Source organism: Castor canadensis, chromosome 11, assembly GCF_047511655.1.
Source record: "Castor canadensis chromosome 11, mCasCan1.hap1v2, whole genome shotgun sequence".
Classification (NCBI taxonomy): Eukaryota; Metazoa; Chordata; class Mammalia; order Rodentia; family Castoridae; genus Castor; species Castor canadensis.
The window spans coordinates 92119206-92137929 of record NC_133396.1 but is presented as its reverse complement, the minus strand read 5'-3'; the positions used below and the strand labels follow the sequence as shown (position 1 = coordinate 92137929).

At 35.0% G+C, this 18724-nt stretch overlaps 1 protein-coding gene across 3 annotated transcripts in view; it reads right to left on the bottom strand.

Moving 5' to 3' along the window:
* Positions 1 to 4839, bottom strand: part of Kifap3 (kinesin associated protein 3) — a 129638-nt gene extending 124799 nt beyond the window's left edge. For all 3 annotated transcript variants that reach the window (XM_074047515.1, XM_020171058.2, XM_020171057.2), the window contains exon 1: positions 4572 to 4839. In XM_074047515.1, coding sequence (XP_073903616.1) covers positions 4572 to 4603 — 32 coding nt within the window. In that variant the 5' untranslated portion in view covers positions 4604 to 4839. The remainder of the gene's footprint in view (positions 1 to 4571) is intronic.
* Between the last annotated feature and the right edge of the window lie 13885 nt (positions 4840 to 18724).

Genomic DNA, 18724 nt, shown 5'->3' with positions numbered 1-18724 from the left:
ATAGAAAATAAAAGGCATCCAGATTAAAAAAGAATTAAAATTATCTCTATCAGAGGATAACAAGATTTTATATGTAGAACATGATTTTACATGTAGAAAATTCTTAAAACTACACAAAAATTGTGTAGCAAATTCAGCAGTTATTTCTATAAGTTAGCAATGAAAAATCTAAAAGGAAATTAAGAAATAATTAACAATTCCATTTACAATAGCATCAAAAGTAAAATACTTAGAAACAAATGAGGTATAATACTTATATACTGAGAACTGAGAACTATAAAACACTGCTGAAAAATTAGTAAGAACAAAACAAAAGGAAAGACACTCTGTGCTCATAGATTGGATAATTTAATATTATTAAGTGACCTACAGATTAAATAAAATCCCCATCAAAGTCACAATACCTTTTTTTGCAAAAGAAGAAACCATTACATTTACAGTCAGTTAATTTTCAACAGGAATGCTCAAAACATTAATGAAGAGAAAGAATACTCTAATAAATGGTGCTGGGACAACCAGACAGTCACATGTGAAGAACTTAGTTGGAACTTTACCACCTATCATATGATAGTTAACTCAAAATAGATAAAAGACATAAATTTAAGAGCTAAAACTATAAAATCCTTAGAAGAAAGCCTTAGGGCAAGCCTTCATGACCTTGAATGCAGCAATGGTTTATGAAATGTTACCAAAAGTAACAGCAACTAAAAAATCAACAAATCGGATTTTGCCAAATTAAAAACATTTGACACTATAAACATAGTGAAAAGACAACCCAATGAATAGGACAAAGTATCGGCAAGACATATATCTGATAGAGGACTGGTACTTAGAATGTATTAAAATTAAATCTTTTTCCCTAAACAAGAAAGGCAAATGACCAAGAAATACAAGAAAGAAGCTCAGTATCATTAGTAATTAGGGAAATGCAAATCAAAATCAAAGTGAGGTACCACTTTATACCTGCTAGAATAGCATAACTATAAATGAACAAATAAAAATGAAACAATACAAAAATAGACAACAACAGGTGTTGGTAAAAACATAGAAAAATTGGAACTCTCATACATTAATGGTGGGAATGTAAAAGGTGCAGCCAGTGGAAAAAAACACTTTAGTGGTTCCTCAGTAAGTTCAACATAGAATTACCACACTGCACAGCAATTCCTGCCTAGGCACATACCAAAAGACTGAAAACAGTGTTCAAACAAAAGCTTATAATGTTCATAGCAACTTTATTCCCAATAGCCAAAAGGTAAAAACAACCCAAATGTCAATGAACAGATTGGTTATGAATAAACAAAATATGGTATATCCACACAATGAAATATTGTTCAGCTATATAAAAGAATGAAATACTGACAAATGCTTTAACACAAGATGGACCATGACTATATGATGTGAAAATAGTTTGACCCAAAAGTTACAAACTCATTTCATACAACTTTTATAAATACAACAAATACCAGTACATTATTTCTATATAGTGTTTACATTTTATATTACATGGTAAAGCATAAATGTCATAAAGGCAAGGAAAAGCATGTCTCACTCACTAAATATGTGTCATCACTTGGCCAAACGACTTTTAGATGTTAGGAGCTCAAATAACTACTGAATGAATGAATGGCTCCATTCATTCTTAAAATCCTTCCATGGTTCCATAACATGCTTGCAATAAAGTTTCAATTCTTTGCTACAGTTTGTTACTCCTAGATGATTTGTCCCACATTTCTTTCTAGTCTCATTCTGACTTTAATAACCTATATTTCAGCACAGTTCTAAGTGCTAGGATACAATGGGAAATAAGGCGCATACATACTTCCCTTATAAAGTTTATGGACAAATATGGAAATAGGTTAGGGGAAAACAAGATATGAGATATCATGAGAACCTAACAGTTACAGCTGATCTGAATTGGGGGTGGCAAAGGGAGGCTCAGGAAAGCCTTCTGGAAAAAAGTGACATGTAATCAAAACCAGAACGATAAGGAGTTAGCTGCTTAAAGAACAGGGTAGGTTCCAGACCAAGAAAAGAACATATAGGAATCAATCACTGAAACACACAGGGATCTAAAAGTAGTTATTTCTGTAAGGCTAAAATATGGAAGTACTGAGGTGAGAGGGAAACAGAGAGATGAAGTTGAAAAGGTATGTATTCTAACTCTGAAAAAATGGAAAGCCATTTTTAAGTTTTAAGAGGAAGCAAACAGAAAAAGAAAATCACTATGTAGTTGCCTATTCACTTGTTTGTGTATCACACTGAGGCTATGAGCTGAATCTGTTTAGTCATTTCCCTAGTGACCAGAACAATGGTAAGCATATACTGAATATCTGGTATTTATTCGGTGCTATCAAATAAAAAAATCAGCTGATAGTAGAAAAAAAATGAAATCCAAGATTTCTGATTCCATAATCTATTACACATGTAAATATACAAATATTAGATATATATACATAAACTAAAGATTCCCCAGTGAATGCTACTATAAGACTAGACATTAACTGATTAAAACTGGAATGACTCAGTTCCAGTTCTCAGTATGAACACATACTGCTATGCTATTAAAAATAAAATATAAAAAATACTGTTAAAGAAATGTATGTGATCATTATCAAGGAACTAATAAAACCAAAGGTTCAGCCAAACATCATAATCCTTTTTCATCAGGCCTGTACAAATACATCAGCTGTATATTTCTAATCTATAAAGCAGGTATTGCAAACTTTAAAAATTTTTTATCAAAATTAGACAAAAATCAAGAAATGTATGTCTAACCTTTCTATTGAATCTGACCTTATTTGACTTCAAACATTACAGTGACTGGTTCAGTTTTGTTTATGGTACTCCAAATAATATGCTTTTAAAACTAAGCAAAGGTTGAGAATTACAAGCCACTGTAAGCCTAAGGGCCTATACTAGTACAATAATCCTAAAAAAAATTTACCTCTGATACAACTATATGAAAATCAGCAAATGTATAATAGCAGCACTTTTCTCTAAACCAATTTTGAATTTAAAGTTGAAAGAGAACTTTTCTTCTCTCATACAATAATTTTAACCAAGGGATTTAAAAAATAAACATAAGCAAAATTCAGTGAAGATATAAATACTAGCTATGTATTTGTTATGATTACAAATTCCTTTTTATAAAAAATCTTTACTGATAAAGCCTGGCTCTTTGTCATTCCCAGATACATTTACATAAAATGAAAAAGGCAGGCAACAGTCTCTTGCAAAGGCAGCGCAGTTGATTTGTTTTATAATTGTTTAAATCCTCTTTAAGAGCCAATTAATGGCGGTGGAGTAGCTCAAGTGGTAGAACACCTGCCTAGCAAGTGTAAGGCCCTGAGTTCAAACCTCATAACACCAAAAACAAACAAACCAAACACAAAAAGAGTCAATTACTGCTTGAAGATCTTTCTGTGATGAGAGACCCTGCTAAGCCAGGAAAAATATATTCAATAACAGTGTATTTTGAGTTGAAGTAATGCAGCCACCTAGCATGCATGTTTTATAGTTTAAAAGTATTTTCGTATTTGTCTAAATATCTCTCAGAAGGTAATATTTGTCCCATTTTCAGAACAGCAAATTGTGTCTAGGAAAATGCATGTACCTTTTGCTGGGTACTGAATCAGCAATAGAGATGTAATTAAAAATGGAGAATCCAAATTAAGAAATTTTTTTGTTGGATCACTGCTAACTCTTGATTTGGTGAGAGGTATCTTTTTTCATCAGGGATAATCTTATATTGGACAGTCAAAGAATCCCAACAGATTTCAATTTTCTTTAAAGAGTAACTGATACTACAAATACTTGCACCAAAGAAATGATAGCCTGTTACATGTCAAACTCTTGATAATGATGAACCTGCTACAAAAAGTATACTGTACATACGGATGAAATGGACAAAGCAAGCAGAGATAGACCAGAAAGCAACATCTCAACCCAACCTTCCATGAAGTAAAAGCCAGTTCTTTCCCCATTATCATCTCAAACCCCAAGGTTGTGATCCCCAAAATGAGCACAGAGCGCTGAGATGCTGGAGACTTCATTCTCAGGCCCCCATTGGTTTTACCTATAGGGGAAAAATAAAGATGGGGGCGGGGAAAAAAAAAAAAAGCTGTGTTTATCTTGCTCCACTCCCCCTACCACACACACACCCAGGACAATGCAACGCAGCAAAATGCAAGGGGGTGAATCTAATTAAGATTTAAAAGATACATTGTAAACACCTATGTATATGTTACAATGAACCACCCTACACAACTAATACATGCTAATACAAAAGCAAATAAACAGCAAGGTGAAAATGAAAAAAAAATGCTCTCAAAGAAGACAAATGCAATGCAGCAAGAAAACCATCTCTCGATGCTGTCAGGTAATGGCTCGAGGACCCGGTATCCCTGCGGAGCCCTCTCATTTCCGCTCCCCCCACCACCCTTTCCCCTCCGGTTCCAAGATTTCTCCCAGCCTCCCACCCCTTTTCTACACTAGCTTTGCCCAGGAACACCTAAGACTGCCTTCTGCGCCCCGGTAAGGCGGGGGATCGAGCCTCGGGGAGCGGTTACCTTTTGAGGTATCTGGCGTCCTCCCCTTGCATGGCGGCGGCGGCGGCGTGGGGAGGTTAAGGATATCTCAGAGCCCAGCCGGGTTACTTCCGGGGACCTGAGCCAGAGGACCCTCACACCCAAAGGCGGTGACAGTCCTGAGGCCTGCAGGGCGGGGCCGCGGCGGCGCTGTGGTTACCACGGTGAGACCGCAGGCTCCTCCCACAGCTGCCGGGCCCCAAAACTCTGGAGCTGCCCAGACCCGCCCAGTGCGGCGGCCGGCCGGGCCCTTCTTTACTGCGCATGTGTCTGTGCTGGCTTGCACCAGTACGCGCAGGCTCAGTCGGAAGCCCTGGGTCCTGTGACTAATGTGACGCGCCCAGGAGCGGCCCGGGAAACTTTTTGTGCTAATTGGAAAGTCTCTGGTTAACAATGGCTCTCAGGTCATAGTGCCCCCTTGAGGATGGTATAGAAAAGGCCATTCCAGTCTTCGAAATTGGAATTTCAGGTCCCAAGCTTGAAAGGAAATTTGTTAACTTTTTAGTTAACCAATGGAGTAGCGCAGGCCAACTTTTGGATAACAACCTACAAGGCGAGGTTTCTGTTTTAGAGCATTGTGATTGCACTGATTAGTTCTAATTTGTCTAATTGTGAGATAGTCTAATTGTGCTACAAAATGGATATAATTTGTGTCAACTTTGCCAGTTGAGAATTATTTCCACTTTAATATCCTAAATCTAGAATGTACTAATTCCCTCCCTCCACCAAAACCACCCAGCTTCTGAAATTCCAACTCCTCCAATAATTATCCTTAAATCAAATTTCCTTCACAATAGTGCATAAATATATTTGAAATTTATACACCGTATTAAACAGCAGAGAAAGTTAATGAATTAGAGCTATGCATACAACATATATGCTAATGGATCATTATATTGAGTTAAAAACAAACCTGAAGATTATGTGCAGCATCATAGTTGTTTTAAATTGCAGTATAATTTACTTATGATAAAATATATTTTTCATGTTATATAGTTCTTTGACATTTGACAAACTCATGGGTCATTTAATTACCCTAGTGATAAAAAAATGGGGCAGTTCTAACATCCTCTAAAATTCCCATGTATTCCTTACCAGACATCCTACACATACCCCTGCAGCCCCCCACCTGGACAAAAATGCAAGACCTTCAGACCTTCTCTGAAAAGTAGCTAAAGCAAAAAAAAAAGGCTGGGAGTATGTTTCAAGTGATAGAGCACCTGCTTAGCAAGCATGAGGCTCTGGGTTCAGTACTGGCAAAATGAATAAATAAGTAAATAAATAAATAATAAAATACCTAACCTTTCCCATAAAGAACACTCCAGACACAGATAGCTTTACTGATGAACTCTACCAAATACCTAATTAAGAAACAATGCCAACTTACACACTCTTTAGGAAAACAGAGTGAAGGAATATTTAGTAATTTTAAAAGATCACCATTTAATCTGATATCAAGATTATATAAAAACCATTACAAACTACAGACAAGTATTCTTAGTAAATATGCATGCAAAAATCTTTACCAGGATATTAAAAAATTAAACCAGCAAATCATAAAAAGAATAGTGCGGCATGACCAAATGGAGTTCATCCCAGGGATGCAAGGTTGGTTTAGCACAGGAAAATCCAACAATGCAATTTTCCATATCAGCATCTTAAAAGTTAAAATCCACATGCATCATCTCAATAGAGGTAGAAAATATGAGTGTTCAGTAGTTTAAAAAGTCATTAACAACACTGTCATCCTAATAAAGTGCTTGCTAGGCAAGTGCTCTACCACCTGGTCTACTCCTCCAGCCTGTTTTGTTTTAGTTTATTCTTTCAAACAAGGTTCCACATTTTCCCCCCAGGCTAGCATCAGACCATGATCCTCCTACTTCCACCTTCCATATTAACTTGGATTACAAACAGGCACCACCATACCCAACTTGTTTGTTGATATAGGGTCTTGCTAATTCCATCCCCTCCCCCCAGCTGGCCACAAGTCTCATTCCTCCTGTCTTACCCTTCCACATAGCTAGAATTACAGGAATGTAATCTTTTAAAAAAAAATAGCCATCTTAATAGGTACCAAGTGATAATCTCACTGTAGTTTTGATTTGCATTTTCCTTGTGATTAGTGATGGTGAGAATCTCGTTATGTCCTTGTTGGCCATTTGTATATCTTCTTTGAAAGAATGCTTGAGTCCTTTGTCCACTTTACTAAGGTTATTGTATTTGTTTCACTTTTGCTATTGAATTGTATGAGTTCTTTATATATTTTAGATACTAACTCTTCATCAGATATGTGGTTTGTAAACAATTTTTCTCATTCCATAGATTACCTTTTCAATTTGTTACTTCCTTTACTATGCAAAAGCTTTTTAATTTGATGTGATCCCACTTGTCTAATTTTTCTTTTGTTTCCTGTGTTTTGGTGTCACATTCATTCAATCAATGTTATGAAGCTTTTCCCCTGTGTTTTCTTTTAGGAGTTTCATGGTTTTAGGTCTTATGTTTAAGTCTTTAATCTATTTTCAGTTGTTTAATGTGTATTAGAGTCCAGTTTCATTTTTTGTGCTTGGATATCTAGTTTTGCAACATCATTTGTTGAAGAGGTTATGCTTTCTCCATTGTATATTCCTTTATTTGGGCCCAAATGTAGGATATTACTCTTAATACCAAAGCCAGAAAAGGAAGCTACTAACAAAAGAAACTTACATCTGATAAGTATAATGGCAAAAATCAGTTATAACTTTGTTAATCAAATTAGTGTGGTTTGGCATAATAGACAAATGGATCAATAGTAGACAACAGTCAACCCAGAAAAAGACTCATTTGATTATAGCTCAATTAATTTTTCAAATCACTTACTAAAACTTTTTATATTTATAAAAAGTTGCAAAAATAAGATGGAAATATCTGTAAACCTTCACCTAGTGTCATTCAATTGTTATATATTGCATAAACAATTATAATCAGAACACAAATTGATATTTATATGGTGCATATGTCATGGTTCTGTTCTTTATACCACCTATGTAAATTCCATAACCAGCCTCTCAATCATGATCCAGAATTACTCCATCACCATAAAAATCTACTGGTTTCTATATATGACTAGATTGAGTAAAGCGTAGGGACTCATCTCCCTTTAAGTCTCCTTGCTTTGCTCTCTCCCATTTTTGATATAATTGCTTAAAATTTTTCCTCTGTAACATTTAGACCCATATCAGGCAGTGTTACATTTGCTTTAATCAGAGAACAATGTAGAATACTCAACAGAAGGAACTACCTATTGTGTTTACCCATATTTCAAATATCATCTCTGCCTACCATGTTTTTCCTTCCTGATGTTCCAAGTTTCTTTCATTATTTGTTTCTTTCTGTTTGGAGAACTTTCCTTAGCCGTTCTTTTAGGATAGGTCTGGTATTGACAAGTTCCTTGAGCTTTTTGTTCATCTGAGAATTTCCTGATTTCCCTTTAATTTACATAGGATAATTTTATCAGATACAGAATTCAAGGTTCACCTTTCTTCTCTTTCAATATTTGGAAAATGTGCTGCTTCATGTTTCCATGATTTCTGATGAGAGATAGAATTGCTTTCACTGATGAACAGGTGTCATTTCCTTGTTGACCATGTTGTTTACTATCTCTAGAGTATTCCTTTTCATGTTTTTTTCTCTGATTTGGTGTCCTGAATTTTGGCTGTAGTATCTGATGTCATGGATTTTTTGGGATCATCCTGTTTGGAGTTTGTTTAGCTTTTTGAATATGTAAATTTACATCTTTTGCTAAATTGTGAGAAATACTTTTTGACACCATCTCCTCTAACACTTCTTCAGCCTTACCCTTTTTCTCTTTCCAGAGGCACAAATGTTGGATCTTTCATTATAATGCCACAGACCCTAGAATTTCTGTTCATTTTTTCTAGCATATTTTCCCTCTGTGTTCACAAAGGGTAACTTTTATTATTCGTTTTTCAAATTCATTGATTCATCTATCTTCTTCATTCTACAATTGAGCTCACCACTGAGATTTTTGTTTTTTTAATATTGCATTTTTTAGGTCTAAAATTTCCATTTGGTTCTTCTTTATATCTTTTATCCCTTTTCTGAGATTCTAGTTTACTCATTTGTTTCAAGTATGTTCATATAATTTCTTAGTGAAGCATTTTTATGATGGCTGCTTTAAAATATTTGCCAGATAATTCCAACATCTGTGTCATCTTAGTGTTAGCATCTGCTTATTATTTCTAGTTGAGATTTTTCCTGGTTCTTGTTATGATACATAATTTTTGAATTTTGGATATTACATTATGAGATGCTGGATCTTATTTAAATCTGTTCTAGCAAGCTTCTTCTTACACCACACCACTGTGGGAAGGGAAGGTGACATCTTGCTACCAATATGTAGAGGAGATATTCTGGATTACCCTCTTTTGACAACCCATGGAGCAGGTGTGCTTCATTATGGCTCCTTGTGTGATCTACATTGATACCATAGTGGTGGAAGATCTTGTTACCACTGGATGGTTACAAAAGTTCTGATACAGAAGGACAGTCCCTTACAGCTGGAAGATGTTGAAAATCTAGGCTCTCTGCTTGGTTTTTGTTGATGGAGATGGGAATGATTTTTTTTCCATAGTGGAAGATTAGGACAGTTACTATTTAAATGTTTTCTGTCTTGTTAGCTTTCTCTTTTCCTATTTTTTTCACTAGTGAGAAAAAGCTTTTGTTTTGGTTTTGGTTTGGTTTGTCTATTGTTGGCTTTTGGTTTCTGACTTTTTTAGTACCTAGCATGGAACATATGAAAAAAAAAAGAAAAAGAAAAAAACCAAGGAGCTTATTTCTATTCTATTTCTTGAGTTCTAATACTGCTAGTTGGTCTGCCTTCTTTCCATCACCTTTTGGGGTTTTAACAATGTTTATTTTATATGTAATGTGTAGAAATTTTAGTGCTACTCAGAGTAATAGAGAGACGTGCCATTTTTTCATCATAGTCTGAAATTAATTTTAATAAAAGTACCAAGTTAATTCAAAAGAAAAACTATGGTCTTTTAACAAAAAGCTCTGGAACACCTAAACATGCATGTGAAGAATAAAGGGACTTCAATTTTTTTCTTTGACTCATATATAGAAATTAACTACTTGAAGTCATAGGTATGAGCAGAAAATCTAAAAACAATAAAGCTTCTAGAAGAAGATATTTCTTAGACATGATACACAAAAAACTGGCCATAAAAGAAAAAATTAAACTTGACTTGATGTTGCCAAAATTTAAAACTTCCCTTTGAAAGACACCATGAAGAAAATGAAAAGGTAAGTCATAGATCGAGAAAAAGTATTTGCTGTAAATAGATCTGGCTAAGTAATTGTATTCATGGTATAAAAAGAATCGTTATAACTCAATAATGAAAATCTAAACAACCTAATTAAAATGAGTAAGTGGTTACTACAGACACCTCATAAAAAGAAGATATTTCTAGAGAATAAATACATGATGACTCAACTTCATCAGTTATTATAGAAATGGAAATTTAATCTATAATAAAATGAACTATACACCTGAGCTAGTTTATATCTGTACTACTGCAGTAATGAATTATTATAAACTTTTCAGCTTAAAACAAATTTATTATCTTATGGTTGTGTAGGTCAGAAGTCTGAAATGGATCTTACTAGGCTAAAAATCAAGATGTGATCAGGTCCTTTCTGGATGCTCTAGAAGAGTACCCGTATCCTTGCCCTTTTCAACTTCTAGTGGCCATCCACATTCCTTCACTCATGGCCTCTTTCCTCCATCTTGAAATCAGCAACGGTAGCTTACTTGAGTCCTTCTCATCCTGCTGTCTTTCTGGTTCCTTTTCATCAGCCAGAAAAGAGTTTCTGCTCATAAGAACTCATGTGAACCCACCTGGACAATTCAGGATAATCTTTCCACGTTAAGGTAAGTTCTTAACTTCAATCACATTTGTTAAGTCCCCTTTTCCACGTAAGGTAATGAATTTACAGATTTCCTAGGGATTATGATATAAGCACCTTTTTTTTTTTTTGGATAGGTACAGTATTTTTCCTGCCATAATGTCTTCTATAATGAGTAATATTTACAATGTTAGAAAGTAGCAAGTGTTGATAAGAATGTGGAGCAATTAGGGTTCATACACATTGTGAGATTGCAAAATGGCATGTCCAGTTTGGCACTTTCATCAGTAGTTAAATATGCACTTCCCATATGACTTGGAAATTTTGCTGAGCTTTTATCCAAGAAAAACTGAAAATATATATCCAAACCAAAATGAATCTTAAAAATTCTAATAAAAGAAACATAGTTTTATTGTGTTTATAGGAAATTCTTGAGTAGAAAAAGAAAAACTGATTTATTACTATAGAAAGTAGACAAATATTTGCCTTGGGCCAAGGGATAGGAGGTAGATCAACATCAGTCTGCAAGGTACTTTGAGGTTGAAGGTACCCAAATGAACACATTTGTCAAAATTTATCCATCAGTATACACAAACTATATTTTATTGTGTATTAGTTATTAATTAATGCAGCTGTTTTGAAGATATAATGAATAAAACAAAAAAGTAGTAAACCAAATGGATAGATTAAAGAGCATGTTAAATACAGTTGAAGAGAAAATTTGTGAAAAATAAAAGGAATAACATATAATATAGTACAAAGTGATAGAGAAAGCTATTTTTTAAAATAAAAGGTCAAGGTAGGAATGACAACATGTGAAGATCTATAAATCTTTTATATGACTTTTAGGGAAAAAAAGAATAGAGAACAGGGACAAATCAATATTTAAGGAATGAAAAATGTCCTGAGTTAACTCAAGATATGAATCCCAAGCAGGATAAATAAAGAAATCCATACTTAGACACAGCATATAGAAATAAAAAAATTCCATTTGTCAGAAGCCACCATCATTCATTAATAATTTTATAAATATTACCTTTGTTTTTCCCCTTATTTCCATCCCCCAGAAGATTAAAACCTTCTTAAGTGAAGAAATCAATCCTTTTCAGCACTTGTTCTAGAGTCAAAACTAGATTAGAGTACCTGATCCATCACTTACTCACTCTTTTCTTTGGACAAATTGAGTTAAATTCTATAAGCTTCAGTTTTATTGTCTTTAAAATGAAGATAACAGATTATAGGTCCTAGAGTTATTACACTGTTAAATGAGATAACATACCTAAACTTATGCCCAGGTGATTATCACATAAATAGAAGTCTGAAAACCAAGTCAATTTATTACTGACCTTCTATTTATTAATTACTACCTATTAACTAATTGTAAGACTCTGGAAAGTCACTTAAGCACTGTGCCTACTTAATTAAAAAAAAAATTGTTTCCAGGCACTGGTGGCTCACACCTGTAGTCTTGGCGATTTTGAGGGCTGAGCTCCAGGAGGATTGTGGTTCCAGGCCAGCCCAGTCAAAAAGTTCACAAGACCTCATCTCAATCAATAGCTGGGCACAGTCCTGGGTGCCTGTCATCCTAAGCTATACAGAATGCTGAGATCAGGAGGATCTTGGTTCAAGGCCAGTCTGTGCAAAAAAGTTCACAAGATCCCATCTCAAAAGAAAAAAGCTGAGCATGGTGGCATGTGCCTGTCATCTCAATTACAGTGGAAAGCCTAAAATAGGAGGCTTATGGTCCTGGTTGGCCTGGGCAAAAGGCAAGACCCTATTATGACTCAAGATGTTAGAATGTCTGCCTTGCAAATACAAAACCCTGAATTCAAACCCCAGTACCATCCCCCCCAAAAAACTTGTGATAAATATTCATACTGCAAAAGATGGTGGTGAGGGAACAATGGATTAATATTTTGTGAGGGTCTCATAGACTTTAGAGTTACATGAAAGTGCCAGAAGTTATTATTATTTCCACTTTGTTTTTAGTCAACTGTATTTTGAATACTGTACTAGCCCTAGTAAGGTATTAAAAAGTGTTGAGAAAAGTGATTGCTGCCTTACAACTTTATAATTTGATAGAAGGGAGAAAAAGAATGTAAAAATACATAAAAACACCAATAACAAAATCCATTTAAATACAAATTCTAGTGGTACACCCAGCAACATGATAAGGATGGTTGTGGGGGGCTTTTGATTTGTGGCAACCAGGCTGCATTGCACTGGAAAGCCTGTGTTCCTTAAAGCAAAACTCTCTCCTAGCAGCTTTATCTAAATTCCAGACTTAGTAAAGTGTCTTCTCTATTCTACTGCATATACTATACTTTATGGGCATTATATTTTAATACTTATCCAGTAAGAGTGATTAAAAAGGTATAAAATCATGAATTTCTGTTTCCAATCTCAATGCTTAGCACATACTAATCACTTAATAAATGAAGTTATATAAAAGATAGTTACTGCTTTCAAGGCGCATATAAACCAGTTGTCAGGTATGTAAACAACGATTGCTGAGCATATTGATATCTATCTTAACTGTAGTATGACATAAGTAGAATACTGGCCCAAAAGAGGAAGTAATTTGGTTCACTCAGGGGAGAGAGGCTCAGAGTAGGATACTCAAAAGAAGAATAAAGACAACATAACAGAAATGTTCTAGGGAAAGACAAAGTATATACAAAGATAGAAAAGCATGAAATACAATGGTGTATTTAGGTAACAGTGAGAAGTTTGAGATAGAAAATTAGGTTTGTTGAAAGAACCACAGCAAATAAGCTTGGAGATTTCAGAAGAGACATGACCATGGAGAATCTGGTACTGAAGAGTATGACACTTGGATATTTTCTGCAAGCATGAGGAGCTATGGAAGAATTTTAACATAGGAAAGTCATATGTTAAGATTACTTTCAGCAATATTAATTGTTCGATAATTTATCCACACAGAACAAAAAATGTAAGAATTAAATTTTTTACTTTAAAAATTTTATTAGCATATATAATAGTTGTACAGGGGGATACATTACATTGTGAGATTTACATATGTGCTTAATTTTTAGTTTACCCCCTCCATCATTCTCCCTCATCTTCCTTCTTAGAACAATTTCAACAGGTTTCAGTCTTGTATTTTCATATATGAATACAAAATACATCCACCATATTTCCCACATTCACCCTTTTCTTATGCCCACCTCCTCCCTCTGGTACCCACCCCAGAAAAGATCTATTTTTTCTCCCGTACTTCATTTAAAAATTTTTAAATTGTATATTCATAGTCCAAGGGGATTTTGGCTTGGTACTTCAGGCCTGAATATATATTGTGCTTTAATCAAATTAACTACCCCATTACTTACTCTTTTTCTATCACCATGCTCCCCTAATATTCAACATGTTACTGTGCAGTACATTATATTATATTCATATATAGATGGATTGTTTCAATATTTTTCATTCTCTAAGAATTATATTTTTAAATAGTATGAGCATGCTGCTTTTAAATTTAAATCCTTATTTGCCTCAACAATCTGTAGAAAATTCTTACCTTGCAACTGCCTTTGGGACATCATCAAATGGCCATTGTGGTCCAAAGAGTCCACATCCACTGGATATTAATGCAGTCATTGTCTCACTCTTTGAATTAACTTGAGCACACGTTGCACATCTTAATGAAAAGGAGATTACAGCTAAAAAGAGCCTTTACAATACATCCTGTTCTTGATAGTGGTAACCTCTGTTGACAACCAGTATGACATAAGAAAACAACTGTGACATCATTGGGTTGCTCCAAGGGTCAGGAGAGGGAGGGAAGTAGATTGCTAGGACAAGCAATAATGATTTCCTTTTCTTCCCCAGTGTTTTTTATAGTCTGAATAATACTTTGAGGAAATAGTTGTGTGGTATGCCAACCTGATGATCCTTAAATACATACAGTCAAATTGAATGTATTTGCTAATACAAACAATAGATGTGCATTTAGTCACACACACCTGTGTTTGTGAATTTGTATATGTGGATTTATACATACATGTTCAAGTGGAATCTTCTTGTAAGAAAGCATACCTACTATTATGCTTTCAGGTGTGTTCTTTAGGAGAAATGCATGTGGCATGGTGAGGGAGGAAGAAGATCTGAGCATAATCCAGCTAGATGAGTCAGTTGTATTAATTGTTTAGCCAAAATTTATAAGCAGACATTGCTTTAGACTTAAGTATGCAAAATGAATAGACATAGTTCCTGACTTGAATTATATCCAAATTCAGTAGAAATACAAAGTGAACAAATAAGTAAAATTCCAATCAATCTATTTTTTGTAGTGCTATAAAGTGTATCTGTAAAAACCAAAGGATGAGGTGACTGGGGATTCATTAGTTAGATACTTAATATCCACTCAGCACAAGGCACCTTCCTAGGAACTGAGGCTATGAGAAGTAAAGGAGCTAAAGTCTATGAATAGTCAATCAAGCAACAAGTACTTAGCGTCTCAGTCATAGTTCCCACACATTGACATTCCAAGTGCTTTTATTTTCTTCTTGGATCCTTTTATTTAAACTGTTTCTATCTACTAATGTTGTTCTTATAAAAGATGACACACCATCTCTTTTTCAGTTTATTCTTTTCAACTTCATAAACTCTGCAAATGACAGAAAGTTCACTTGAATTTGGGATATTAAGTGAATCCCATCTCTCAATATACATTTGTTAGTGCATTTTATATCATGTAGTCAAGGCACAACTCAGAGCTAAGGTAGTAGTCAAAGACCATCTGACAGCCTGGGGTAAATTCAAGCAATGGCCATATTAGCATCCAGATGTTTCCTCTGAACCCTTAATAGCAGAATTAGAAAGATATTCCAGCCAGAAAGCATGTGACATAACTGCTATAAACCTCTGCTGAAACAACTTGAAAGGCATTTGATCACCAGGGAAGGTTCCCTCTTCATCTCTGTAAGAAAAGTTATTTCCAGGCATGGTGACACATGCCTATAACTCCCAATTACATAAGATGTGTAGGTAGGAGGATCACAGTCCAACACAGCCCCAGGCAAAAACACAAGTTCCTATCTGAAAAACCAGAAGTAAGAAGGGCTGAAGGTGTTCACTGGGATCTGTGTGAGAAAGGTAAGGGGAAGTAAGGCATTCGATGGTCCTGAGAATAAGAGAATCCAAAATACCCATCAGATAACCCTTGAAAAGTGCAACATGCCATGCTTTCAAGAAGTCTTTGAAAAGTATGAGTTAATTAATAAGCTCTGAGGCACAAGTTCATAAAACCTTAAGCTCCATTAGTTAGGTTGCTTGGTGCCTGACAATACTTGACTGAGAGTAATTCATTCAAAAATTGATTACAGTATGAAGGTTTCCAAGGGATTTATATTATATGCTGTGTAATGTAAAAACTATAATTTACATTTCCATAATCTCCTATAGAAGATTAATTAGGAATTAGATCTTGGGGAGCAGAATTTTGCTTAAGGTATGAAGTCACCACACAAGACCTAAGGGATTCTATTTCAAGGCAGTCCCTTTATAAAATTCTTTTCTGGGTTTTGTTCTTTAATGGATTTACCAGATTGGTGATACACCACATAGAAAATGCCATTTTCTTATTTTCTTCCCTCTTGAACTTCCTGCTCTTACTGTGCAGGCTTAGTTCACCGTGTTTGAGTTTATTTATTGTGGTTTGCATAAAATTATCCTTCACTCATCTACACATAGTAGATAATAGTTATTTGCCTATAAATCTAACAAGTACCAAGTTTTATTTACCCTCTTGCTCTGTGGGTTCTTTCTGAACAAATGGACAGTTGTTCTTGAAACATTTATGACATTTGGAACTGTTTTGCCTCATTGCTTTTTGTGTTTTTTTGCAGCTTGAGGCTCCTTCTTTCATGATATTTACTCTGGAGCTGGTGTGAACAGAGGCTCTTGGAACTGGTAGAGTGTTAATATCCTGAGTGTGTCTTGCTACATGTAGGAGTACTACTGTAGGCTGTTGGGAGCTGCTGCAGGAGCTGGCCTTTCACAACACACAGATACAGACACACATAGTCATGAACTGTCACACACCTATGCTGACACTCTCAGGCTCTCTGATTTCACGTGTGCAAAACTGGGCCAGGAAACCTGACCCCATGTTGATTGGAATGCTGCTTTGCATTCATTTCTACAATGTGTGGGCACACACATGTTTCTTGTTAATGCTCATGTTTGATTGTTTTAAGTAATTTTTTAAAAAAATTAAATAAACCTGTATCAAGAATCATCACTTTGTGTTAAAGAAACACAATTAGGTCCCTTTGGGGGAGTAAACAGAAAAAGAAAGCATGAGATGAAATATTCCTGACTTTTTACATGTATTGCCATAATTGAGAGTTGGATTAAGACATAGTTACACATTTGAGGTTCAAGGGACTTTAAACAACTTTTGAACAAATCAAGCACAAAGTAGCATTACTTATATAATGAAACTCATTTAAAACAGAGCCCATTAATGAAATGTGATTTAAAACCATGTCTGTTTTAAATATATCTTTAGAATTAAGTTACTGGGCCAGAAACGAAAAGTTAAGTAAGTTAATACCTGAACATGATAACTACAGCTTGGAAGTACAGTTATTGCTTCAGCCCACAAGGGTGGCATGATTTGGTAAGTCACCATACCCAGTATAATGTAATTAGAGCTAAACTTCATAAATTTCCCAAAGTGAAGTTATTTGAACCTATCTTTATTTTACCCAACAACTTAAGGGGCAGTTCTCAAACTCAGCCTGCTAATGTTGTAGCTCCCTTAAAACAAAGGAAAAAAACTTTGTGTGTTTATATCTGTCTATCTACATCTATCTATTTATCTTATCTAATCTGAATCCAAGCTAAGTCAAATGTTTCAAGATCCAGATATCAGATTTACTTTATCTCCCGACTCTTATCTATTCTTTTAGTTAATTCTTTCATCTTACACATATTAGGTAGTGATTGTGTACTAATTGTGTTCTTTATTTTCTATAGCTTAGGATCCTTTGACATTTTGGAGGGATTTTAGGGACTGCCAGAGAGGGACTGCTCTTCTCAAAGATGGTTAATTACTAAACATAGCAAGCAAGCAACTTGCTCAAGATCATGCCATTGATGTACAAGTCAACCAATCACATACATACCCTAATTACCTCCCTTATATTCAAACATCAAGCCAATACTTGTACTATTCTTTAATCATTCCAAGGCCAAGTACCAGACAACTAAGGATCACTCCTATATCCAAGAACCTATTGAAATTATTCAAACTATTCAATCCAAAGATTATTCAGTGTACCTGTCTCACCCATTCCTTCTCATGAAAAAACCAATCCAGATACTTTCCTTTGACTCCTGATGCACCTGAGCACTTTCCCATGTGGTCCTATATGACATGACATGCCCCTACTCTTGGGAACTATAAGTAATAAATTATCTTTTCTTGGGAATCATTTCTTAATCTGTTGGCCTCTTCATGCTTCATTAAAACAAATCCAAGATATATATTATGTTAGCACATTTTGGCATTCTTCCCTATCATTGACTCCTGGCCTCTCCCTAACCCTTTTTGCTTTCTTAAAGACATTTCTGACTATGGACCATGGCTACTGTTATTAATACCAGTACATACTGGTTTTTGGTTTGGAAATCCTCTTATAAAACTCTAATTTCAGAAGAGTCTTTTGGATTGAGGTAGTCAGGCATCACCTTAGCTCCTGGCCTTTTTGGTGAAGATGTTCCTTTCTGCCAGGTCTAACCCAATTTGCACTGCTGTCTCAAGGATAGAGATGAGTTCAACCTTAAGATAATTCTGCTGGACCTTCCTCAGGTCCTGCTACTGCATCACATCCACAAACAGTCTTACTATACTAACTGTGCTTCAGTCCCCCAGGAAATATGAGAACTTTTTGCCTAATTTCCAAGCTCATTACTGTTCTTTCTTGCACATTGTCTCCACCACCTCCACCTAAATCATCTCCTTATCCATCCAAAGCCCTACCAATCCTTAAATTCTCTATGAAATTTTCTTCAGTAATACCCTTCTTGAATTTGATTATATTTAATTGAACATATTCTCATTTGTTGTATTTTCCTTTGTAGTTCACGTATATTTTTCTTATTTAACAGTATTACTAGATTTTAAAATACTTAGCACTATAAGAAAAACTTGGAATTTACAGTCATGGACTTGAACACATTTGCTAGTTCTGTTACTTACA